The following is a 26,020-nucleotide window of genomic DNA, read 5'->3' as shown; positions in this document are numbered from 1 at the left end:
TTTAGAGTTAGGGTATTAGGTAGGGCTAATTGGGGTTAGAGGTTTAGGGAGTTAGCGCTATATTAAATAAAATCTGTTTTATAGTTTTATAATTATTATAAAATGACAAAGCGGCTGTTCACTGCTGAAGAGGCGTACGCCTTATTCTGTGCAGATTCAGACTCCACAAGTGGAGATGAGGTGACAGTTTTGATGTCGTCATCCTCAAGTGACACTTCTAGTGAAGAACCCCCCCCCCCCTCCCGCAGACATTCTAGGGCTAATGTGCAAGCACAACCCAGTTCAGATGTCCCTGCGTGTACTGCTCCTGACAACTATTTGCCCCAGGTGCCTGAATTTACTGCCTCCCCAGGCACCAATGTGGATATTACCGGTTTAAGAGAATTTTTTTTTTTTAAATATTGTTCTCTGAAGACATAATTTGTCTAACAGTAGTGCAGACAAATATATATATATATATATATATATATATATATATATACACACACGTATCTTATAAAGATATGCTGGAGTGCGATACCATCGAGTTAGCAATTTATAAGAGTTCTCTTGGTGTCGAACACAACACGAGAACCCATGAGATCGAGCCAAAATAAAGGAGACGTCCTTTTGCGATAGAACAATATCTAATTCTTTTTCCCATTACATTAAGAAAAAGGGTTTGGATGGGGCCAAATCTAAAAGAAGGTTGGTATATATTTTGGACAAGGATCTGGGTGGAGATTGAGGCATCAGGGTGTAATTTTCCATCCACGTGGGATCAGGGTATGGTGAGGGAGCTATAGCCAAAAATTTGCAGCACACTGAGTTAAAGTCATACCGATGAAGAAAGGTCACATTAGCAGCAGAAGTAGATAAACCAGACCCCGAAGATTGAGCCAACAGAGCACTTAGGTCAGGAGCAGCTCTACACGTAGTTACCTCACTGACCCTAAGAGAACCAAGCAGAGACCATAACAATGACCTAATAACGGTTACCCTATCTGTAAAATAAGGAAGGACCCCCAATGGAGCTAATGGAGATAAGCAACCACTAGCCATATTTAATACTTTAGACCTCTGACAGACTTTAAACATACCTCGAGTCATATCACTGGCTAGAATTGTTTTCGGTGGCAATAGTAATTTAACCCAAAGCAAGGGTAATAATTCCTCCGAGAGAACCCGTCTCTCTATATCCAAGTAGCTATAGGTAAGAGAGGTGTTAGCAAGTTGCGACCAACGAAGCAATTGAATTGCTTCATAATATAACCTTATATCTGGTAGAGACAAGCCCCCGTGTTTCTTTTTTAAAATAAGTAGTACTCCCTATGTAAGCGCGCTGCAAATTCGGTAACAGAGATAAAGGAATGGAAAAAATAGTTTATTCTATGATAGATACCATGGGGAGCAGAATAGAATATGTAATCCTTAACAGTTGAATTTGCGCTTACGAAGTATCGAGGTGGACAGAGTCTGAACTAAAGAAGTTGAGTCCATCGGTAAATCAAAAGAGACATTGAAGTCTCCTCCCAAAATAAGTTGACCATCTGAGAAGGACTTGAGGGACAGGAGGGTAGACCTAAATCATCTATATTGACCAACATTAGGAGGGGAGAAGGAGGGGGGGGGAACGAAAGGGCGAGAGGGAGAAGATGAAAAAGATAGAGAGAGTAGAGGAAGGAAAAGGCTAAAGTAAATGGAACCTTAACCACAGAGGTATGAGAAATATAACCAAGTTTAACTCCATATAATGCACACTTCGAACATTAGAACTACAATCAAATCTTCACAGAATAAATGTGAAAATCACACGGTATCTCCGATACCACAATGAAAAATGGCCAAACAAAGTTCCACCAAGAAATCAGGTATCAGCAACAGAGAGTAAGCGTTTCTTCATCTTGGGCGACTTAGGTTTCACAACGGGTTGCCACGACTGGCGTGACTTAGGAAGCGAAAGATCCATCGCTACTGGCATCCAGGAAGGAACAGCTATAGGACTCAAGTCCAACTTTGGCCACACATGCTCTAAATCTTCAGGCGTGCGAATCGTAATCTGTCTCCCCTCTTTCATAGTCTCCAGCCCAAATGGAAAAAGCCATCTTATCGGCAATTTATGAGCACGCAGAGTATCCGTAACGGGCTTCAAGATGCAGTGTTTCGCCAGCTTACTAGCTGCAAGGTCTTGTAACAACGCAATTTTAATTCCTTAGAACAAAATCTCCGGAGCTTCCCTAGCAGCCTTCAAGATGGCTGCCATGTGCACAAAGCTTAGAATTCCACAGATAACATCACGCGGAAGCTCAGTTACAGCGGGTTTAGGCCTAAGTGCCCTATGAACCTTCTCAATGATCAACAATGCCACCAGATCATCTCCTATCAAGGAGGTAAAAATCTGTGTAACAGTACCTGGCAATGAGTCCATAGCGACCGACTCTGGAAGACCTCGTAGCCAGACATTCCTCCTCCTACTACGATTCTCCTGATCCTCCAGGTGCAAATACAAGCCATTCAAGTGTGCTGTATGATCCGTTGGAGTTTTGTGAAAGGACACATTCTGATCCATGACGGAAGCCTGCGCCTCTTCCAATGCCAGGACCCGATGCCCGATTTGGTGCATATCTGCTTTTATCTCCGAGAGATCATTCATTACCGGAGTAAGGGCTTGCAGCAGGGTCTGTTTAAGGTAAGCTCTAGAAATGGGTTTGGCATCAGCATCCCCCGCACAGTCAGATGGGGCATAAGAGCTGTCCGAGTCATCTGCGAGAGGACAGGCGCCATTGTGGATTTCCGCGCCGGCGAAGCACCTTTCTTCCGAAAGAATTTATCCATCTCTGGCAAGGATTTAGGGTGCCGAGGTGTACTTTGGGGATCTCTGCCCTTGTCTTTCCCCGTTTTCACCATCTCTGAAAGGAAGCAGTCGGTGTAAATGGCAAGTTGTGATGAGTGTGATGAGGAGCTCCGGGATTACACTACCATCACTCAGCGTGGCAAGCTCCGCCCCACAGACAAATATTCATGCAGAGCAATTTATTGCTCGCAATCCTAGCAGTTACTATGCCAGGACCCAAAAATGGACCCCTACTAATGCAGATGAAATGCAGACATTTTGGGGCCTCCTGTTTAACATGGGCATTACAAAAAAGCCCACCATATGCTCCTATTGGAGTACTGATAAGCCTCACCATGCCTAGGGCTCCTTTCAAGATCCTGCTAAGGTCCTGCACTACAAGGAATGCCCACCCACAAATGACCCAAATTTTGACGGACTATTTTAAATTAGGTGTATTTCAAATTCAGGCTACAGTTCCGCCAGTACCTGCCTAACAAAAGGGCTAGGTATGGCTAGAAGCTGTACAAAGTGTGTGCAAGTGTATCTGGTTACACTTTAAAATTCAGAATCTATGAAGGAAAAGAACCTACAATTGAGCCCCCAGACTGTCCCCCTTTCCTAGGAATAAGTGGAATGATAGTATGGGATTTGCTGCACCCCTTACTCCGCGAAAATCCGCGTGCAGTCAGAGGAAAATCTACCTCAAAATTCCAAACTGAATTTTGAGGCAGATTTTCCTCCTGCAAAAAACTCTGTGTGAACCCGGCCTTAGGCTATGTTCACACGGAGTATTTTGGGGGAGGAATATCTGCCTCAAAGTTCCAAACGGAATTTTGAGGCAGATATTCCTCCCCCAAAATACTCCGTGTGAACAGCAATTATCGCGCCGTTTTTCGCCCGCGGCCATTGAGCGCCGCGGGCATAAAACAGCGAGATATACGCTTTCTCCTGCCTCCCATTGAAGTCAATGGGAGGTCGGAGGCGGAAGCGCCCGAAGATAGGGCATGTCGCTTCTTTTTCCCGCGAGGCAGTTTTACTGCTCGCGGGAAAAAGACGCCGACGCCTCCCATTGAAATCAATGGGAGGCGCTCTCGGGCCGTTTCTGCCGAGTTTTGCGACGCGGTTTCCGCGTCAAAAAACTCGGCAAAAGACCCCATGTGAACATAGCCTTAGTGTCACGGAGTTACATGCACAGATGCAGGAGTGATTTCAACTTAAAGCTGAACACCAGCACAGCTGCTCACAGTGGTTGAACAGGGTGTGAGCAGTGATTTAAACAGCTGACGTGCTGTTTTGGTCTTAAGCGTCTGGCTTGTTGCTTGGCAACGTGTCCTCCGCGAGTACTGGAGAGAGGGGCAGCGTTCTCCAGGCTGCTCTTAGTTTTTCCTATGTTGCTAGTATAATTCAAAGCTGAATATCAGCTCAGCTGCCAAATACTTACAATAAATTTTAAGTGATACTGACATTGATTATAACAGAGGTACTGGTTCATTTTGCTGTGGAAATCATCTCGTCAGATTGCTACCATTGACAAGGTTGCTGATAATAAAATAAACAAGGCACCTGTCAATTTTTAGCACTGACAATCAAATTTGTCTGTTATGTGTGACACACTTTATTACATTCAAGTGTGCAGCTGGCTACTTTAGCCCGATACAGACTCATTCCACAGGCTTTAATTAGTATCAGAGGATAATATAGTGGTGTGCCCCGGGGATATAGACATTACCATATGATTTGCCCCTTTGTGCACTCCACTTCAGCTATCTGATACCTGATGCATGTATCGTTTTCCCTTCATTCCCATCTTCCCATCTTATCATACATAGGTTGAATGCTTTTATCAACTATATGGGGTGTACTTCAATGAGGGACCATTCGCTCCATCCCTTTCGGGTATACTATACCTTTCTAAGCCGGCAATTTTAATACTGAATTTCAATAATTCAATACAATAGATCAGTTGATCTTCATTCTTCTTGCCCTTCCTTTTCCCATCTCTTTACCTTCCCTTTCCATTTGTTCAATTCAATTTGGTGGTGTACATCAGGGCTAACTTGGAAGCAATAAAGGTCCTCAAGATGAATTTTTATTACGAGTGTGAAAGAGACATTAGAGGGTGAAGATTGTGAGGAGGTTGAAACCTTGTAAGTGGAAATAGATTGGGAGGTAAACATTGAAAAAATTACTTTTGGTGTAATCTATAGACCCCCCAATATAACTGAGGAGATGGAAGGTCAGCTATATAAACAGATGGAGCGGGCTGCACAGGCGGGTACAGTAGTGATAATGGGAGATTTTAATTACCGGGATATTAACCCCTTATTACACCCTTCAGCTCATTTTGGCTTTCAGGACCTGACCCATTTTTTCAAATCTGACATGTGTCACTTTATGTGGTAATAACTTCGGAATGCTTTTACCTATCCAAGAGATTCTCAGATTGTTTTCTCATGACAAATTGTTGTTTAGGTTAGTGAAAAAATTTTGGTCAATAAATTCATTGCTTATTTGTGAAAAACACCAAAATTTAGAGAAAATTTGAAGACATTATGATTTTTCTAATTTTAAATGTATCTGCTTGTTATACAGATAGTAATACCACACAAAATAGTTACTAATTAACATTTTCCATATGTCTACTTTACGCTTGCATCATTTTTGAACATCCTTTTATTTTTCTAGGATGTCACAAGGCTTAGAACTTTAGCAGCAAAAACCCCCATAAAACACACCATTTTGAAAACTGCACCCCTCAAAGTATTCAAAAAAGCATTCAGAAAGTGTTTAAACCCTTTAGGCGTTTCACAGGAATTGAAGGAATGTAGAGGGGAAATTTTCAAATTTCATTTTTTTTTGCAGAAATTCATTTGTAATACATTTTTCTCTGTAATACAGAAGGTTTTACCCAAGAAACGCATCTCAATATTTATTGCCCAGATTCTGCAGTTTTTAGAAATATCCCACATGTGGCCCTAGTGTGCTAATGGACTGAAGCACAGGCCTCAGAAGCAAAGGACCACCTAGTGGATTTTGGGGCCTCCTTTTTTAAGAATATATTTTAGGCACCATGTCAGGTTTGAAGAGGTCTTGTGGTGCCAAAACAGTGGAAACCCCCCATAAGTGACCCCATTTTGGAAACTACACCCCTGAAGGGATTTATCTAGGGGTATAGTTAGCATTTTAACCCCACAGGTTTTTTTGCTAAATTTATTCGAATTAGTCTGTGAAAATGAAAATCCATTTTTTTCTGGAAAAACGTTTAATTTTTGCAAGGAATAAAGGAGAAAAAGCACCCCAACATTTGTAAAGCAATTTCTCCCGATCACGGAAATACCCCACATGTGGTAATAAACTGCTGTTTGGACCCACGGCAGTGCTCAGAAGGGAAGGAGCGCCATTTGGCTTTTGGAGCGCAGATTTTGCTTGGTAGTAGTTTTGGTTAGTGTTTTACTGGTGTTTCAGTTTATAATGTGGGGGCACACGTAAGCTGGGCGGAGTGCATCAGGTCATAATAGGATGATGTAATAATGGGGTAAATTAATAATAAAATTAATTATCTCTGGATAATGACGTAGGCTTTGAACCAATCCTTTATGCATAGGCCGGATTTTTGGGTGCAGGAGTCGCACTTCTAAAGGGTGTCCGTGGCATTGTAAAAAATATAAATTAGTCTGGGTCGTCGTTTTGCATTATTGCGTTCCAAGAGTCATAACTTTTTATTTTTTCGTTGACGTGTGAGTGCTTGATTTTCATGGGACGAGCTGTCATTTTTATTAGTATCATTTTGGGGTACATGTGATAATTTGATCAGTTTTTATTAAATTTTTTGGGAAGTGAGTTTCCGTGGGGGTCCAACGGGGTACAGAGGGAGCCCCCTCCCTCTGTGTCAATCACTTAAATGCCAGTGTCGCTATTGACAGCGGAATTTGAGGGGTTAAACAGCGGCGATCGGAGAGAACTGTTATCGCCGCCGTTGCAGTGGGATGTCAGCTGTATATTACAGCCAACACCTGCTGAGGATGAAGTGCGCACAGCTCTTGTGCCCGCTTCCCCCTCAGGGCGTTACTGTACGCCCATTTGCGGGAACGACCTTCTAAAAAGGACGTACAGTAACGCACATTTTCGGGAAGGGGTTAATTGGCGTGATGGTTTGGCTTCAACTGCAAAGGGGAGACATTTCCTCAACCTGTTTCCGGAAAATTTTATGGGCCAGTTTGTGGAAGACCCGACTAGAGGTGAAGCTCTGTTGGATCTGGTCATTTCTAATTATGACACATGGCTTACACCTTCTGTAAAAAGGGCAATACATGACAAAAAAAGGGCATTTGAAAAATACAAATCGGAGGGTACATCTGTAGCCTTTTGAAATTATAGAGAGCGTAATAAAATCTATAAAAATGTAATAAAATTAGCAAAAATACAAAATGAAAGGCAGTTGGTCAAGGATAGTAAAACAAATCCCAAAAAATTCTTCAAGTATATAAATGAAAAAAAGCCAAGATCTGAACATGTAGGACCCTTAGATAGTGATAATGGGGAGTTGGTCACAGGGGATAAAGAGAAGGCAGAATTACTAAATGGGTTCTTTAGCTCTGTATATACAAGAGAAGAAAGATGTAATGTCGGGGTAGGGAAACAGACAGGTGAGCCCTAATCTACCCGCCACAAAGTCCCTGCCTACTTGCAACGGCCTGTCCTAGGCGACGGCGCACAACTGGGCGACGGTCCCTACGCTCAATAAGTGCACGACAGACAAACAGACAAGGGTACACAGAAGCTAAGGGAAATGGGGCAGTTGCCCACGGCAACACAGTGAGCAACAAGAGTAGTGAACAAGCCGAGTCAAACCAGGAGTGCACGAGGTACAAATCGCAGAGCCGGAGCGTAGTCAGTAAAGCCAGGGTCAAAAATGAAGCAAGGTCAATAATCATAGCAGGAGCAGCAGAACCAGGAAACAGAAAAGAATCACAGGCAAAGGTGGAGCAGGAAGTGAAGGTATAAATAGACAGAGGGCGGGAGCTAGCTCCGTCTGGCCAGGCTGTGATAGGCTCTCCCACTCCTCAGCCTCCCAGCCTGACTGGTATTAGATCGTGTTACTCTCTCAGACTTAGGAGCAGGTGCAGACTGATTACCCACGGGCGTCGACACAGAAGCTGTGTCTGGCAGATCCTTTACAAAAGAGCAGCTGATGTAGCCGGTGACTGTGCTGTTAATATATCAGTTGATATACTGAATGGGATGAATGTAGATATGGTCCAAGCTAAATTAAATTAAAAAAATGTGCACAAGGCCCCGGGACCACATGGGTTACACCCTAGAGTTCTTAAAGACCTTAGTTCAGTTATTTCAGTCCCCCTCTTCATAATATTTAGAGATTCTCTAGTGACTGGTATAGTGCCAAGGGACTGGCGCAGGGCAAATGTGGCACCTATTTTCAAAAAGGGCTCTAGGTCTTCCCCCGGGTAATTATAGACCAGTAAGCTTAACATCCATCGAGGGGAAAATGTTTGAGGGGCTATTGAGGGACTATATACAGGGTTATGTGAAAAATAGTATTATAAGTAACAGCCAGCACGGTTTTACTAAGGGCAGAAGTAGTTAAACTTACCTGATATGTTTTTATGAAGAGGTGAGCAGAAGCCTAGACAGAGGGGCTGCTGTGGATACAGTGTTTTTGGACTTTGCAAAAGCATTTGACACTGTTCCTCATAGATGTCTAATGGGTAAATTAAGGACTATAGGTTTAGAAAGTATAGTTTGTAATTGGATTGAGAATTGGCTCAAGGACCGTATCCAGAGAGTTGTGGTCAATGATTCCTACTCTGAATGGTCCCCGGTTATAAGTGGTACCCCAGGGTTCAGTGCTGGGACCACTATTATTCAACTTATTTATTAATGATATAGAGGATGGGATTAATAACATTATTTCTATTTTTGCAGATGACACCAAGCTATGTAGTATAGTTCAGTCTATGGAAGATGTTTGTAAATTGCAAGCTGATTTGAACACACTAAGTGTTTGGGCATCCATTTGGCAAATGAGGTTTAATGTAGATAAATGTAAAGTTATGCATCTGGGTACCAACAACCTGCATGCATCATATGTCCTAGGGGGAGCTATACTGGGGGAGTCACTTGTTGAGAAGGATTTGGGTGTACTTGTAAATCATAAACTAAATAACAGCATGCAATGTCAATCAGCTGCTTCAAAGGCCAGCATGATATTGTCGTCGTGTATTAAAAGAGGCATGGACTCGCGGGACAGGGATGTAATATTACCACTTTACAAAGCATTAGTGAGACCTCTCCTACCATATGCAGTTCAGTTCTGGGCTCCAGTTCATAGAAAGGATGCCCTGGAGTTGGAAAAAATACAAAGAAGAGCAACGAAGCTAATAAGGGGCATGGAGAATCTAAGTTATGAGGAAAGATTAAAATAATTAAACCTATTTAGCCTTGAAAAGAGACGACTAAGGGGGGACATGATTAACTTATATAAATATATTAATGACACATACAAAAAATATGGTGAACTCCTGTTCCATGTAAAACCCCCTCAAAAAACAAGGGGGAACTCCCTTCGTCTGGAGAAAAAAAGGTTAAATCTACAGAGGCGACAAGTCTTCTTTACTGTGAGAACTGTGAATCTATGGAATAGTCACCGCAGGAGCCGTCACAGCAGGGACAGTAGATGGCTATAGAAAAAGGCTTAGATAATTTCCTAGAACAAAAAAAATATTAGCTCCTATGTGTAGATATTTTTCCCTTCCCTTTTCCCATCCCTTGGTTGAACTTGATGGACATGTGTCTTTTTTTCAACCGTAGTGACTATGTAACTATGTAACTATATGTGTGTCCACAAGCTCCTAGTTCGTCCACAGAAATTGTGTTCTTAAATATGCATCCGCCTCTCCCAGTGTCCTTTAATAGGGTCCTATGGCTACACATGCTTTCAGCAGCAAAAGCCATGATATCATTGTATTGGAGGAAAGTTGATACACCCCCAACTACTCAGTGGTAGAACAAGGTGGCTCAAATATCTAGACTAGAAGAATTGTCCCATATTGCGCAGAGAACTTTGAGCAAATATAAAAGAATCTGGTCCGCTTGGCTTCCCTTTCTACAAGATTCACAACTATTTGGGAGATTCGCATCTACTTAGTTGATGTTGAGTACTTACCTTCATATATGCCAATATTTTAATTATAGACTTTGGTTGAGGTATACATATACTGTAAATTGTCTTATAGACTTGAATTGCTTATTGATCACCTTCGTTGTGAACGTTTACTATGTTTAACTTGTTAGTGTCAGTTGCGAGAGTAGACACACTGGTACGTAAAGAATTTGTGAAATAATAAGACTATCTTTATTTTCTTCTTTTATTTGTATTGCGTAAGATTAAACTGAATATAAATATATTTGAAACAAAAAATGCTACGAAAATATGCCTCAAAATACGCTTAAAAAAACTGCATGTGTATATTAAAAAAAAAGCTTTGAAAATCAGCATCAAAAACGTCTGTATTTCAGAGGCTCTCTCTTAAAATCAGCCTCAATAATTTTAGCCTGAGCATATGCGGTGTGAACATAGCCTAAAGCACGGTTACGTACAGTATATTGTAAAAAAGGCTTGTTGTGAACAGTATAAAATATAATATAGCTGCACCCAGAATTAATTCAATTGGCATTTGTATGTGTATGTAATTGTGATTATGCTGAGCATTAATATAAATGTATAATTAATCCAATTATATTTATATGAATCATTGGGCTTCAAGAATGGACCGTCATGATACAATCTCATGTCTGTAGTATTCCGTAGTATTCTGTAAAGTCTTGCGGCTAAACAGCCTATGGACAAGCCTGCTGTTACATATCTGTTTGACTCCACTTAACATACTGGTTCAAACAAGAATGCATAATATAGATAACTAATTAAAGGGCCAAACCATAAATGCGTGATCATTTTTAACCAGTAGCCATTGGTTGGAAATATTAATGACTGGAAATGTGACTGGAAATGAGATGCCTAGTTTTGACTATACTGTGCTTCTTCTTCTGATCACTTACTAGGTTGGGTCCCCTGATGAGTATTTTAAGACAAAACGCATAGGGTAATGTACATGAGAAACAAGCTCAGGGTTTTTTCAGCTTAAGCTTCAGACGGGGTCACCTCTTTTGAGGCGGTAGTCCTGTGGTTAGGTCACAGGGACCCTGGATGGTTTCTGGTTCAGGGTTTAAGGGCACGTTCAGACGTGGCAGAATTTTTCCGCTGCAAATGTTGGTGCAGATATGGGGCAATTACGCAACGAATCTGCACCAACATTTACATATTTGACAGGTAATTCAGACGTTGTGGATATCACAGCGGACTTGCCACAGATTTCAGTTTTTGCATTGCAAAGGCTGAAATCCGCAGTGAAATTCCGCTGCTTCTCCGCAACGTCATGAGCATGCTGCGGAGGGAAAATTCTGCACCGCAGCCTGATTTCCGCACAGTTATTTTCTGCAACGTCTGAACTAACTTTCCTAAATGTATACAAACAAATGTAAAAAACGGCTGCTGCAGAATTCCAGTGTGGACTGTCCGCAGCGGAATTCAACAGCAATTCCGCCATGTGTGAATGTTCCCTTATAGGGACAGGAGACACACAGTAACCTGCAGTGAATACCTTTGAAGCCCTAGCTCTGTTATCACAACTGATTGGGTGAGATTGAACCATTTACCTTTTAATATCTTTAATCACACTGTGTATCAGATGAACATATACAACCTTACTGTGCCCTCTGTGTGACTCCTTATTATCTTCCCTATCTTGTGGCATGTTTCATGTGTGTCATACACAATTATTGTATGGTTTTCATTAAGGTTTTACTGAAGTATTATTAAAAGTGGTTTTATTTTATTTGCTTCACCGTGCTGCTGTTTGAGCTATGTGTGCTATAGAAAGAGCGGATCAAACTGCTCCATACATCTCCAACAAGCAGTGGACCATTTAAGAGAAAACAAGGGACAGGGGGTCCCAGCAGAACCCCACTGATGTTACATAACCAATTTAAAGGTAATAAATGTTATTCATGGGAAAATCCTTTAACCACTTAGCGACCGACTACTGTCTTATAACAGTGGGCGGTGCAGGTACCAAGTCTACAGTAATGTCTTTTGACACCGCTGCATTAAAGCTCTTGCCCCTGCAGTCTAGCAGGAACAGGTCGGCTACCTGACTGCCAGAAACAGCCGGGGACTCTGTGGAGATGATAGAAGCAGTTTATAACCGATTCTGTCTTCTCTTGTCCAGCCAACCTAGCGCTCGAAGAACACTATGTAGTGAAGAGAGACAGCGGCAATGCAGACCGAGATCAGCTCTGCCAGTGAATAATGCCATGAGAGTTGGCTTTTTTTCCTTGTAACTGGGGCTTCTATGGTCGCCCAAGTTGCAGTAAAAACCTGCACAATAATTTTTTTTTTATGTAACCCAAGGTTTGTTACGACCTCTCGGGGGGCATATTATGTAACAAAAACATATAACAAACAAAAAAATAAATAACAAAACGTCCAAACAAAAACACATGATTATTTTGTATAAAATACATTTTATTATGCATACATTACAGAAAAACAAACTACACGTATTAGGTATTAACACGACCGTAATAACCTGAACAATTAAATTAACAGGTTATTTAGTGATAAACAGTGCCGAAGCATAATATAATTTCTCCCACTACACAAACACTCATACGGCCCCATCAGTGAGAAAAAATTAAAAAGTTAAGGCTGCTGAAATGCAGAGGCAAGAATGAAAACTTCAGCTGGTCATTAAGGCTCTTTCAGGCCTGGTCATTAAGGGGTTAAACAAAGCTGTGCCTGCATAGAAATCATAGTTCCACTCGGAGGAAAAAATATACTGTTTATATTTGCATTGCAACAGCTCCTATCTTAGCTTCATTGCCTAACATAAGTCTTTGTTTGAAATTCAACTCCAGTCTCTTTAGAAGCGCTGTGGCTTTCTTTTCCCCATGCTTTATACTGCAGCTCTGCTTCTTCAGATTTTCTGTTGTGTATAAGCACAAGCCAAACAGGAAGTTAGAGCATGGAGTACTGATTTTCATTATTTGACCCAATAAACTCCATTTACATTATTTAGAGAACTGGCAAAGTTTTAAGAATAGATACCCTTTTCTCATTATTAGTCAGACAGTGAAAATGGTTTGAGCGAGGTCCCTAAAGTTTCTGTTAAATAGGTTGTTCAAGATTCGAAAAACATGGCTGCTTTCTTCCAGAAACAGCGCCATACCTGTTCATGGGTTTTTGTCTGGTATCGCAGCTCATCTCACAATTACATAGTTATATAGTTGATAAGGTTGGAAAAAAAACAGGTCCATTAAGTCCAACCTATAATTCTACCATGTTAATCCAAAGGGAAGCCAAAAACCCCATAAGGTTGATGCCAATTGCCTCATTAGGGGAAAAATTCCTTCCTGACTCCAAATATGCCAATCAGAATAAATCCCTGGATCAACATCCCGTCCCCAGAATCTAGTGCTCATAACCTGTAACATTATATTTTTCAAGAAAGTCATCAATGCCCTTTTTAAACTTAGCTCCAAGTTGGATAACCTTTCTTGGTACTGCAATCCGCCCATTCCCTTAATTACCTTGGTCGCCCTTCTTTGAACCCATTCTAGTTCAGCCATGTCCTTCTTATACACAGGTGCTCAAAATTGTACACAATATTCCATATGTGAATTTTATTGAGCCAAAACTATGTTCTTGTCATGAGCATCTAGGCCTCTTTTCATGCATCCCATGATTTTATTTGCCTTTCTTTCTGAAAGCCATAACTTTAAAAAAATAAAAATTGTCAATTGAGCGTTGTGAGGGCTTATTTTTTTGCAGCACAAGCTGTGGTTTTTACTGGTACCTTTTTTTTAGTACGTATGACTTCTTGATCACTTTTTATTACTTTTTTTTTCAACGCAAAGTTGACCACAAAATAGTAATTCTGGCATTTTATATATTTTCTTTTTACGGCGTTCACCATGCAAAAATTCAGAAGTGAAAGTAAGCACATACCCTGAGACATAGTGGGGAGTGGAGACGGCAACCTCATGAACTGGATGAAAAAGCGCTTCAACGCGCATTTCGCCCTACAGACCGGCTTCGTCAGGGGGCTACATACATTAAAATTCTAGGGGTTTATATAGGAATGTAGATGGTTATGCTCACCTGTGATGAGCGCAAAGCTGCGCTCAATACGCCTGCCGAGAGACGCTCACATCACAAGACGCACCGCACGTCAAAATGACAGGGCGCAGCATGATGACCTCAGGCATGAGTCACCATGACAACGCCGATGCTAAGCGGCACTACCGGATGCGAGTCCCACAGTGCATGCACATACCAGAGCCAAGACAACCAAGGTAAGGACAAAAATGTGTAAATGGAAACTACTATTAAGTGGGGCTAATATGAAATAAGGGGAATATGGATAGAATGGTAGAACCCTAAAGATTGCAATAATAATAATAATAATAATAATAATAATAATAGACATATGTGTATACATCTCAGAAAAACGAATATATATATACAAGCGAAATACAGATATATCATTGGAAAGTGCTGTGAAGAAATTATAAACTAAAGTGATGTGATGTCAAATAAAATAAATAAATAAAAGAATTCATAATAAAAGTGAATGATAAAGTGGCAACACGTGCACAATAAAGTACTAAAAAGTGAAAAAGTGACACCAAAACAAAAACGTGCAAAACAGTGTTGCTCAAAAGAATTTAATCGTGATAAAGTACATATGAATAAATGTGTAGTGACTCACAGAAAAGAATATATATATAATATATAAATGTGAAAAACAAAGTGAAAGAATATATGATATAAAAATAATACATAATAAATATACATTGTATAATAAATAAATACATACAAATATATAAATAATATATCTATATATTCCCAAAAATATTATATACCGTATAACAAGCAAATATATATAAAACAAATATAATATTAAATAATAAATAATAATATTAAATAATAAAATTCATATATAATTCAATAAGTGACCAAAAATAATTAGAAAGAGTAAAAAATAATAATAAAATAAAATTAAGAAAACAATTAACAAATAAAAGATAATAAATAAACAATAACATAAATTTAAAATACCCCAAAAATATATGAAAATAAAAATATATATAAATATACAGGATATATATATATAATAAAAGAGGTACATTCATCTAAGCATTTATGTTCAATAAACCCACAAAAATAATAAAAAGGGAGAACATAGCTACAAATAGCGTAATGCAACAAGGTATCCCCTAAAAGAGAAACAAGAAACGGCGACAAGCAGATCAAAGGATACAACAAGCAGTGTATATCACTGTTGAATAAAGGATAACAATGGAACAATTCGATATATAAGAAAATACATTACATACTGAATAAAGGTAATTAAGTCCAGTCCTAGGTTTAAATAATGAAACTGCATGTTTGAAGCAGCTTTCTTGTTCTCCAATCAGATCTAAATCTCATAAGGACAGTCCCACTAACTGGAATATATACTCTGTAAAATAAAAAACAAGAAAAAACCCCTAGAGGAATAAAATTCACGCAGAGTTGTAAATTACAAAAATGGCTTGAAACTAGTGGCCTCGTTCAAACCAAATGGTATCACTGTATTAAGTAAAGTGATCCATTTAATTTCCTTCCTCAGCAATGCCAAACGTAAATCCCCTCCCATCCATCCCAAGGAGATTCTATCTATTCCACGCACCTTAAAACCCCTGGGGTTACAGGAATGATGATCACGAAAGTGCCGGGCAATGGGTTGAAGTTTTTCTATCTCTTGTACATTGGCAGCTAATTTTATTTTATTGACATGTTCTAACACACATACCTTCAAAGGTCTACTCGTCATTCCAGCGTAAATGAGGTCACACGAACAAGTGTCAAAATACACCACAGCTTCTGTATTACAAGTGATATTATATACAATCTTGTAATCCTTACTTCTGTCCGAATTGTAGAAATTGAAGGCATGTGAAATGTATTTACAAGCAGAACAGTTACCACAATTAAAGAATCCCCAAGGGGGGTCTCAACTACCAAACGATTTTTTGGGGGGCACAAGGAATGTAATTTGCTAGATGTAAGAAGATCCCTCAAGTTCTTAGACCTTCTCCATGTAATGGAGGGGTAACAGGGCAAGAATCCCTGCCAAATCCAGATCAGTGAGCAAAACTTTCCAATGTTTTTGTAAAATGTTACGAATCTCTATCAATTGAGAATTTCTTCCTAAAGATATCAGTGGAAATAGACCCCTTATCATCCTTCATAATAAGAATATCCAAAAACTCTACACAAGTTTTGCTATATTTCCACGGCAGTTTGATGTTAAAATCGTTGATATTAAGGGAAGCCAAAAATAATTCTAATTGAGACGTGGAGCCCTGCCAGATGAATAGAATATCGTCTATATACCTCGATCACAAGAGTACCGCATCATGACCCGGAGTCTGCTGGACAATGTCCCTCTCCCACAGCCCCCTACATGCTGCATGGCTGTAAACTTAGGGGCATTGAGGCTATGTTTCTCTTCCTTGATATGAAGAAGGCATTCAACATGGTCTCTTGGTCATATCTTTTCACAGTGCTACGCCAGTTGGGCTTTCCTTGGCATTTTGTCACCTGTCTCCAAGTGCTTTATAGCTCACCCAAGGCCTTTATAAGCTATAATCGGTTTTCCACTTACCTCTTTCCCATCACCTGTGGTACCCACCAAGGCCACCCTCTCTCACCCTTGCACTTTAAACTTTCAACAGATCTTGCCCAGAATTGGGTCCATTTCAGGTTTGGAGTTCAATCAGGCTAAATCTAACGTCTTAAATATTTAGCACCAATGATGTACCTTCCCTATTTGCGGCCAACTACCCCCCCCCCCCCCAATGCTACAGCCTCTCCGCCCAATTCTGGAAGATTGTAGCAAATATATTTAATGGCTGGGCTGGGGGCATGCATTGAAAATGGTTTTCTACCTTCGGATTTTCCAGAGACTATTCAATAAATGTGCCTGGCAGGATGGTATTTCCAGAGTTAATGGTATTTCCAGAGTTAACTGTGCCACATTATATCGGCATATGGACTTGGGAGCTGAGCATTCTGATGATCAATAGGCCAAAATTTGGTCCTCCTGTACTAGGGGGTTATAGAATACCCTGATGTTAGAAACCAACATCAAGGTCCTAACAAGATGGTACCAATCCCTGCCTACATAGCCAAGGAGGATTCCAGTTATTCCCAGAACTGATTCAAGGATGCCAGGTATCAGGGAATTTGCTCCGTATCTGGTGGCTTTGCCCCAGAATCTGGCGAATTTGGATATGTGTATATTACCCTATTTTTACCCTCACGGGACATGACATAGTTAAAATTCCTTGGGAAGATGCCCAAAATCCCTAGCCATACACCCACCACAATATTGCTTTTGTTTTCTTAGCTGCAAAGCAGACAATAGCAGCGTCATGGAAGAAACAATTCGTTGACTTCTTTAAAGTCAAAAGATGCTTATCCTGGTACATAGGAAAAGACGAAAGCATTACCGCACTGTTGTCTGATAAACTGGAGAAATTCCTCAGAATTTGGTCCCCTGGGTCCATTATGTTAGCAACACTGACTTAGCTCACCCTTCTCTTCCTCCTCATACTTAAGGTTGGCTTGTGGCTTGATTTGTATGCTCCAAGGGCTGCTTGCCGGTGTACCCTCAGCCTTTTCTTTCCCAACCCCCCAGTTCTCTCCCATTCCTTCCTTTGCCCTACTCTTCTTACTACAGGCAAGAGTCTGCCCTACAGTAATGGTCTACAGGGCAGGACTGGGACATAAAGTCACCCCTGGCATTTTAATCTCAGAGGCCCAACAAGTCAACACTCCAGATATACCAAAACATTGTACATTGTTTATGATGCTTCTTGAATATTGCTGCCCTCCTTTTGTGCTATTTAGATATTTCATAAATCAGTATATCCAACAAAACTGCTAACAGGAGCAGCATGTGAGGGGCTGAATGTATACATCAGTCAAAACTCTCATAAAGGAACGGTGTCTGATTATCCGTTTTGAAATGTTTGAGCAGCACAGATGGAAGACAGCAGGAACGGTACCTACTGGAGATGGTGTCAATACCCGGAAATAGACTCTCTCCAATCATATTTAAAATTCTAGTAATAAATACAATATTGCAGAAATATTAATATATGTGTACAATAAATATATTACCTCATACACCACCAGGATATATAACGTGTTTGTCATTTATTTATTAAATACATTTTTGCAGTAAGTATATATTAGATATTATTTAATTAGGTGGATGAATTTAATATTTTAGTGATCCTTACTGCCCAAATTCATTATATTATTTATAATAGAGCTATACACTGTAGATAAATAATACTGCTATATATACTATATACATAATGCCACCATATACACTGTACACATGAATAACGCCACTCTTTACACTGTACACATAAATAACCTCAGACACATTCCACACATGTGCCATACAAACCTAGGACTTATGGGGTTTATTGGGCTAGGGCGTGTAGTCCTGGAAAAATAATGCAATATGTAGAACTTTTTTCCGTCAAATCTGATAGAAGGCTCAGACGACAATGAGAATGGAACTTAATTTATCTGCAGTTACTGGGAAGTTGGTTTATCTGTAGTTACTAGGGGGTTGGTTTACTGTAGATAGTGATAGAGAGAGTGGCACTGCTGAGCCGTTGCTGTATACCAGGTTCAGTGACTGCTTATTGCCTCAGAATACAGCAGCCACTCAGCAGTGTCAATCTCTCATTTTCTTATCGAATGAGGTCTGTGAAATCTGCCAATGCGGCTCCACCTCCATGGACCAAACAGTGAAGTAACCAGGCTGGCCTGTTGGGCGCGCTCTTTCCTTCTGGGGAGATTAAAGGGAATGTGTCGCTGGAATTTTTATTTATTTTTTTCAGTTAAACAATTAGTATTTGAGTGATTACACATTGTTTTAATTTTTTCACAAGTCAGGAAATATAATAAATTAGATTCTAATTTATAACATTTCCATGTGCTGGGCACTAGAGGGAGCAGTTCCCAAAATTGCAGCAAGGTCTCTGTGGTAAAGCAAACTCATTGATTTATGCTGCAAATGTGGGATGGACACACTCTCCTCTAGTGTCCTCACACAATCCCCCCTCCCTTCTTCTGGCTAGTGCCAGCAGAAGGAGGGGTTTGAATCTTCAAACCTCCTACACTGTGTGCTGCCATTTTCTGAGCGACTGCACAGTGTAGGAGGATTAGATACAGGGCTCAGCAGACAGTATAACACGAACATACACAAAGCGGTAAACCGCTACTAAAATACGCAGCGCCAACGACTGGATGAACCAGACACCAGGAGGTACAAGTGCCTGATGAAGGTCTAATACACGATCGAAACGTCGCACTAAACCTCTAGCATCAACTTTTGATAAAATAAAACCGAAAGATTTGCTAAAATCATCACCTTGTGTACCGAATATTTCTTTTTACACGAACATAATACACACATCACATACACAAACATAAATTACCTGCTCCTGCCACCGCCACCTCTGCTCCTATTCCTTGCGCCTTCGCTTCCTTGAACATATGGCTGGAAGCCGCGGCCGGAAGTCGTCATCTTACTGTCCGGCAGCGGCTTCCGGACAACATGAAAATGGCGCCGGATTTCGTTCTGCGAACTAGCTTAGCTTTGGTCTGTGTGGGAGCGGCGCATGCGCCATTCCCACACAGACGGCGTACGCTTCAGAGAATGGAACCGTAAACACCGCAAAAAATGGCTGAAAATACGGAAGCTGAACGCCTCCAAACATCTGCCTATTGATTTAAATTGGAAAAACGGTGATACGTTGCTACGGGGCGTTTTTCCCTTGAAAGCAGCATTGTATTTTTACAGCCGTTTTTACATTAGCGTGTGAACATACCCTTAGACCTGTGTACAGGCCTACTTTACTGTTATTTCCTTGTGACTGACATATATATATATACTTTTTTGGGTCTACTATTTTTGATGCTTTAAAAAAATAAAAATGTATATATATATATATATATATATATATATATATATATAGACAGATCTCTCTCTCTCTCTCAGGTTCACAGCCTTTTGTATATTTAATAAAATACCTATTCTAATATGGGATTTAACTGTTATCAACACTTTCATGAAACTGTTCTAAGCATCAATGACCCTAAGTAATAATGTAAATACTCTTTTTAATATGAATTTTTTTTTTTACTTATTAATCAATGGTAGTTAATAAATATTTTATTTAATATACATTCTCACACTTTTCTTACCACAGGTGTTTTCTGATGGTCTTATTGACTATAAATTTGACCATATGGATCATTGCAGTTGCTGAAGAGTCCAGATATCACACTTTTGAACTACAAAAGTATCTACAGAGAAATTTTTCTGAAGACACTAATAGCAGCTACAGTGAACATCAAGGTACATAAATCTTAAACAGGTTATTCTAAATAGACTATCTTCATTTAAACAGTACCTATTCATTTTTTGGGTAAATCAGTAAGTTAGTGATGTATATGTATCTGTAAATGCACTTATTCAGGTTAACCATTTCTAGTTGTAGCCAGATTAGATATTCTAGTAGTGGCTGCAGGGAACCAAGTTTTATACAAGGCAGCGAAATGAAGCAATAACAATAAATTTTTTCCCATTTAGTAGCCACACTGTATTCCCATTGTAGTGCTAGCCACTCTGACCCATAAACACTCAAAAATTGAGCCCCGAATTGCCAGCCACACCATTTAATGACAGTCAGAGACCGTGCCAGCCACACTGTTCCATAAATTCCAGATTTACTACTTTAAATGCCAGGAAATGTCCTCAAAAGTACCCATACCTCCCAACTTTCAAGTATCATAAAGCGGGACAACAGATTTTTTTTCCCTTTTAAGCCACACCTCTAATTGCACCCAATCCCCGCCCATACACCCCCGGTTCAGTCCACACAGTATCGTGCTCCCATAGTGCCTCCCACACAGTATAATACCAAATAGCTGCCACCATACAGTATAATGCCCCCCCCCATACTGTATAATGCCCATACAGTTGCCCCCATACAGTATAATGTCCCCCACAGTTGCCCATACAGTAAAATGCCTCATAGCTGCCCCATACAGCATAATGCCCCCAAAGCTGCCCCATACAGCATAATTCCCCCATATCTGCCCTTATACAGTATAATGCCCCCTTAGCTGCCCCTAGTGCCAGTGCCCTTGTAGATAGTGACACAGTGCCCATGTAGATAGTGCCCATATAGATAGTGAGACAGTGTTCTCTGTATATAGTACCCCTATCTAGTGCCACAGTGTCTATGTAAATAGTGCCACACCCCCCCTCAAAGATAGCTCCACCCCCTAGATAGATAGATAGCGCCATTGGGACTCCCTCTAGGAGCAGAATCCCCAGCCAGAGCATAGGCCGGGGACGCAGATACAGCTGACAGCGGGACATACCCCCGGGACCGCGGACTATCTCGCTGAATCCGGGATGGTTGGAAGGTATGCAAGTACCAGCATTATTGCCCGCAAAGGTGTTTCTCAATTAACTAAGCTTTTTCTTCTTGCACATATTCTATGCTTCAGGAGCTTAGACATGCTGATATACAGAGAAAACTACAAATGTTTGCACGTCGGACATCACAAAGCTCATCTAGCATATTCATTTACTGGTTATATTTGGAAAATATTTCTAAAATCACTGCGGACAAGGAGACTGTTTTTTCATGACCTAACTTAATCTACAAAATAAACATTTATTGCTAACTGATTAATAATAATAATTTTTTTTTTTTCATAAACAATGTTAGTAGACTATGTGCCTTAACCAGGCAGCCTAAGTAAAACACATTCATTTCCCTTTCCAGATGAATATCAAAACGTGTACAGATGTGGTTGCAAATCACACTGCATCAACGGTACCACAGTGTTTACCTACTTGTACCCCTTCAACATCGAGTATAATCTATTTGCTGCAGCTATGATTTATATCATGTGGAAGAATGTAGGACGTCAAATTGATGAAAATTCTTCCCACTACCATGGAATAGGGCCAGGAGTCCGTCAACATGTACCCCTCCTGGGACTTATATCTGGTGTGACCATTTTGGTTATTGGTCTAGTGATGTTCATCATGTATGAAATGGGTAGGGATAACATTCATAAGAATTGGTTGTCACTGACAAACTTCTACCTTTTTCATGTGATCAGCCTCGCTCTCATGTGCCTGGCCAATATAGTGGGAATTATTATTTTCAGATTAGATAAGAGAAAGATGGACAATAAAAAGAACCCAAGTCGTACACTGGATATGACTCTACTACTTGGAGCAACATTAGGCCAATATGCAATCTCCTACTACTCTATTATAGCCATGGTGTCTAATCAACCCTTCAACAGTTTGTGTGGATTAACTCTTAGTTATTCAGTGCTTATGATTCTTCAGCACTCTGTTCAGAATTCTTTTATTATTGAAGGGCTGCATCGTCTGCCACCCAATGTATTATTCAGTCCTCTTAGTGCAAATACCTCTAGGCCGACAGGACAGCATGAAGCCCATGAAGCCATAAAGCATGTCACTGCAAGCCAAATGGACAGAAGACAATCTCTTACAGGAGCCCGAAAGAATTCTAACATGAGAATGTCAAGAAGAGACACCTTGAGTGCTCACATCAAAAGTCACTTCAAGAAAAGAAAAACTATGAAAGATGTGTACTTGTTTCTTTTCCTCAGCAACATAATAGTAAGTAATGAATTATACATATTGCGACTCTGCCTATCTCTGTGTTTTACATTTTGTAAGTATGATCTGACACATCAAACTGTTGATGTTATAAAAGATACCATGTACAATGGATTTAACTGGAAAAGATCATTTCTCTGGTTTTATCAATATGCAAGGAAACACTCAATTTGCTTTACTTGAGACTGAAGAGAAATGAACTATCTGTATCAAAAAGGTAACTCATCTTGTATCTCATCTTCTAAGGCTGAGGTCCATTTTTTTACCAATTTTAAAAGTTTGTAAGGAATTTATTTATATCAATTTCATGTAGCATTTACCAATACCATCCATCGTTCTCTGTTAGATCATCACAGCTTAATTCATCTGTGATTTGAATTATGTCACCGTATTAACAGTAAAGTCATACTTATAAATAGTGGAGACATTTCAGTGCACTTTATATATTAGTCTTAATAGCTGTCCATGAGGAAAGAATCCAAATGAAAACTTACAGTGATTTCCCAGAAGGCCATTTATTTCAATTTCTCCGCAGCTCCTTCAAAAAAAGTACAGCACCAATCTAGTTGTCTCCCTTACTTCTTGTGAACAACCATTCCTTAGTCTGATGATTCCTATTTGCATTTGGTAATTTAATGCAGTCTTTGTCCTCTTCCTCCACTAAGTCTTCTTTCTTGTCTCCTTCCCACAGTTCTGGATTTTGCCTGCCTTTGGAGCTCGGATACGATTTGACAATGGTTTAGAGGTCAATTTTTATGGTTTCACAATATGGGCCATAATTACCAACATTTGTCTCCCTTTTGGGATCTTCTACCGTATGCATGCAGCTGCTACTTTGTTGGAACTTTACAGCATGTCATAGAGGACTACATAACCTCCTCTCCAAATAAATGATGCTTCTATAATAACATCATAAACAGCTCTATGCAGATTTTGAAGGACTATGGAGTTATAAAACATTTACTATTTATAGACTACAAAGTTCACAAACACATAAACACACTGCTATTTTGCTGGACTACAGAGTACAAATAAGATGTTCTTCTCAATAATAGAGGGTTCCACGTTTTCTATGGCGGAAATAACCTAAATACATAATATGGGAAACCCAAAATTTGTTGGAAGAATAGTACAGTAGAATGTTGACAAATTAAAGTGTGTTATACTAACTTTACTAGCAGACTATTAAACAAGGCTTTATCCAAATTAGATTGAAGCAAAGAAAAAAAGACTAAAATAGAATGAGCAGGGGGGCATAAAATATCAATATAGATCAATATTGTAGCATTGAAATATGCAGGGGAGTGTGTGGAAATGTTACTGATTCAATAAGGTGATGTTATAAAAAATAATAACCCTATAACCCTACAGTCAATAAGGAAGTCGAAATGTACAGGTAACCTACATAACAAGTAAACATGCATGACTACAAACAAGCTACTCCCTAATATGGAGTTATTGCCTGAATTTGTCCCTTTGTGTACGAACACACACATCGTAAACACTGTGGATTTTCCGCAATGGATTTATTGTGGAAAATCCGCAGGGTCTTACAGTAGCAGCAGTGAGGGTGAGATTTCAACAAATTTCAAACGAAATGGACGCACATAAATTGACCTTCGGTGCAGTTTCTTCAACCGCAGCATGACAATTAATGCTGCGGAAATGCTGCTCTTCTGTTGCGGGTTTTCCCCATTGAATTCAATGGGGTGCTTAAACCCACAACAAAGTAGTGTGTGTTGCGACATTAGCGGCAGGATCGCTGTGATAAATCGCTGTGAAAAATCACAAGTAAGAACAAATTAAATAAAGTTATACTTACCCAGAGTTCCCTGCTTCTTCTCCAGTCCGGCCTCCTGGGATAACATTCCATCTCATGTGACCGCTGTAGCCAATCACAGGCTGCAGCGGTCACATGTCCTGTAATATCATCCTAGGAGGCCGGACTACGCGCAGAGAAGAGGGAGGGGGTAAGTATAAACGTATTATTTTATTTTTCCAGCGCTGCTTTACACAGCAGAAATTCAGCCGAAAAAACGCACCACAGTGTGGAACGATTTGTCGGACGACATTCCCTGCGTTGTTCAGGGTGGATATGCTGCGCAGCTTGACGCAGCATATCCACCATGAACACCCTGTGTGTGTTCGTACCCTTAAAGTGAGTGGCACAGTTTACAATTTATGGGAATTCTTTTTTTTTTCTTAAAGATGCTTTTATCCATCATTTTAACAGAAACATTTTTCAAAATCATCTAGGGGGAAGCATAAACTCATATGTGTGCTAACAAATAGAAGGATCCACTGCAAAAAAGTTTGAATGAGTGGGCAAGCCCAAAGACAGTAAAATAGGTGTGTTTTCTGGGATATTACCCATAAGGAAGTTATGTTTAGGGTAAATGTACCTGTGTGCTGTCTCCAGAATCATTTTCAGGATATCGCTGGAATGTATTTCATGGCTTTGGATAGGTTTTTAAGTATGATGTGAGGTGTCAGATCTGGGTCATATGATAACCGTTTGAACATTCCTGAGGTGGTGGAATCGTAATCTGTTTGGTTCGGAGAAACTATAAATACTAGATCTGGTATCAGTCTTTCTTGAGTCTGTTAGGGTGGTCAGTCTAATACAAAAGGTGTCCCGATCCCTTTCTCCTAGGGCGCGTATAATACGTTAGACGTAGCTTTGTGGTTGGAGGGGAAAAAAAGTCAAAAGAGATTACATTTGTCGCAGCATTGGAAAAAAGAGAGAGATCAAAAAATCCTTTATTCTTGAGACATCCCTGTTGCCCACCATCCAAAGACCTGATGTGTCCTAACATCTTGGAAACAGTGGTTATTAACAAAAGGGAGGTAAAAAGAGGTGTTGCAGTGGGCGTTGCCAAGTGCTGATGTGAGAGGTCGTGTGCGGCGGTAGCTCCGGGCCAGCATCTTGCTTATTATCATCCTGACACTGTTAAACCTGCCAAAATTCCCTACCAACTGCGAAGGAAGGGAAGGACATCTTCCAAGAAAAGGATGGGTCCGACTAAAGCAACAGATGCGGCAGAGAAACGTAAATCTTATGCCCGAGTGGTGAACCAAGATGGTGCCGGCGGGAGCTCCTCTGTGTCGGCGTCTGCAGTGGTAATGGCTGAGGCACCAGATCCTGTACCTCCCGTCTCTGATAAAGAGATCACGCTGCAAGTAGCATCGGAGAAGCTTTTAACAGCCATCCTTGACACCCGCACATCGCTCAACGTGAAGATTGATGAGGTGAGGGTGGATGTGGGCCTGCTACGCCAGGACCTCAAAATTTTGAGGGAGCAGGTGACAGAGGCAGAGGGCC

At 40.3% G+C, this 26,020-nt stretch overlaps 1 protein-coding gene across 1 annotated transcript in view; it reads left to right on the top strand.

Annotated features, from left to right (window-relative positions):
- Positions 1 to 23,560, top strand: part of LOC142665811 (proton channel OTOP2-like) — a 47,948-nt gene extending 24,388 nt beyond the window's left edge. The window contains exons 4-6 of the mRNA XM_075845586.1: positions 20,234 to 20,382; positions 21,824 to 22,698; positions 23,390 to 23,560. Of these exons, the coding sequence (XP_075701701.1) occupies positions 20,234 to 20,382; positions 21,824 to 22,698; positions 23,390 to 23,560 (1,195 nt within the window). The remainder of the gene's footprint in view (positions 1 to 20,233; positions 20,383 to 21,823; positions 22,699 to 23,389) is intronic.
- The last annotated feature ends 2,460 nt before the right edge of the window (positions 23,561 to 26,020 follow it).

Source organism: Rhinoderma darwinii, chromosome 13 (genome assembly GCF_050947455.1).
Source record: "Rhinoderma darwinii isolate aRhiDar2 chromosome 13, aRhiDar2.hap1, whole genome shotgun sequence".
NCBI classification, from domain to species: domain Eukaryota; kingdom Metazoa; phylum Chordata; class Amphibia; order Anura; family Rhinodermatidae; genus Rhinoderma; species Rhinoderma darwinii.
The sequence above is the reverse complement of the archived record's forward strand: the minus strand, read 5'-3'. Positions and strand labels throughout refer to the sequence as shown.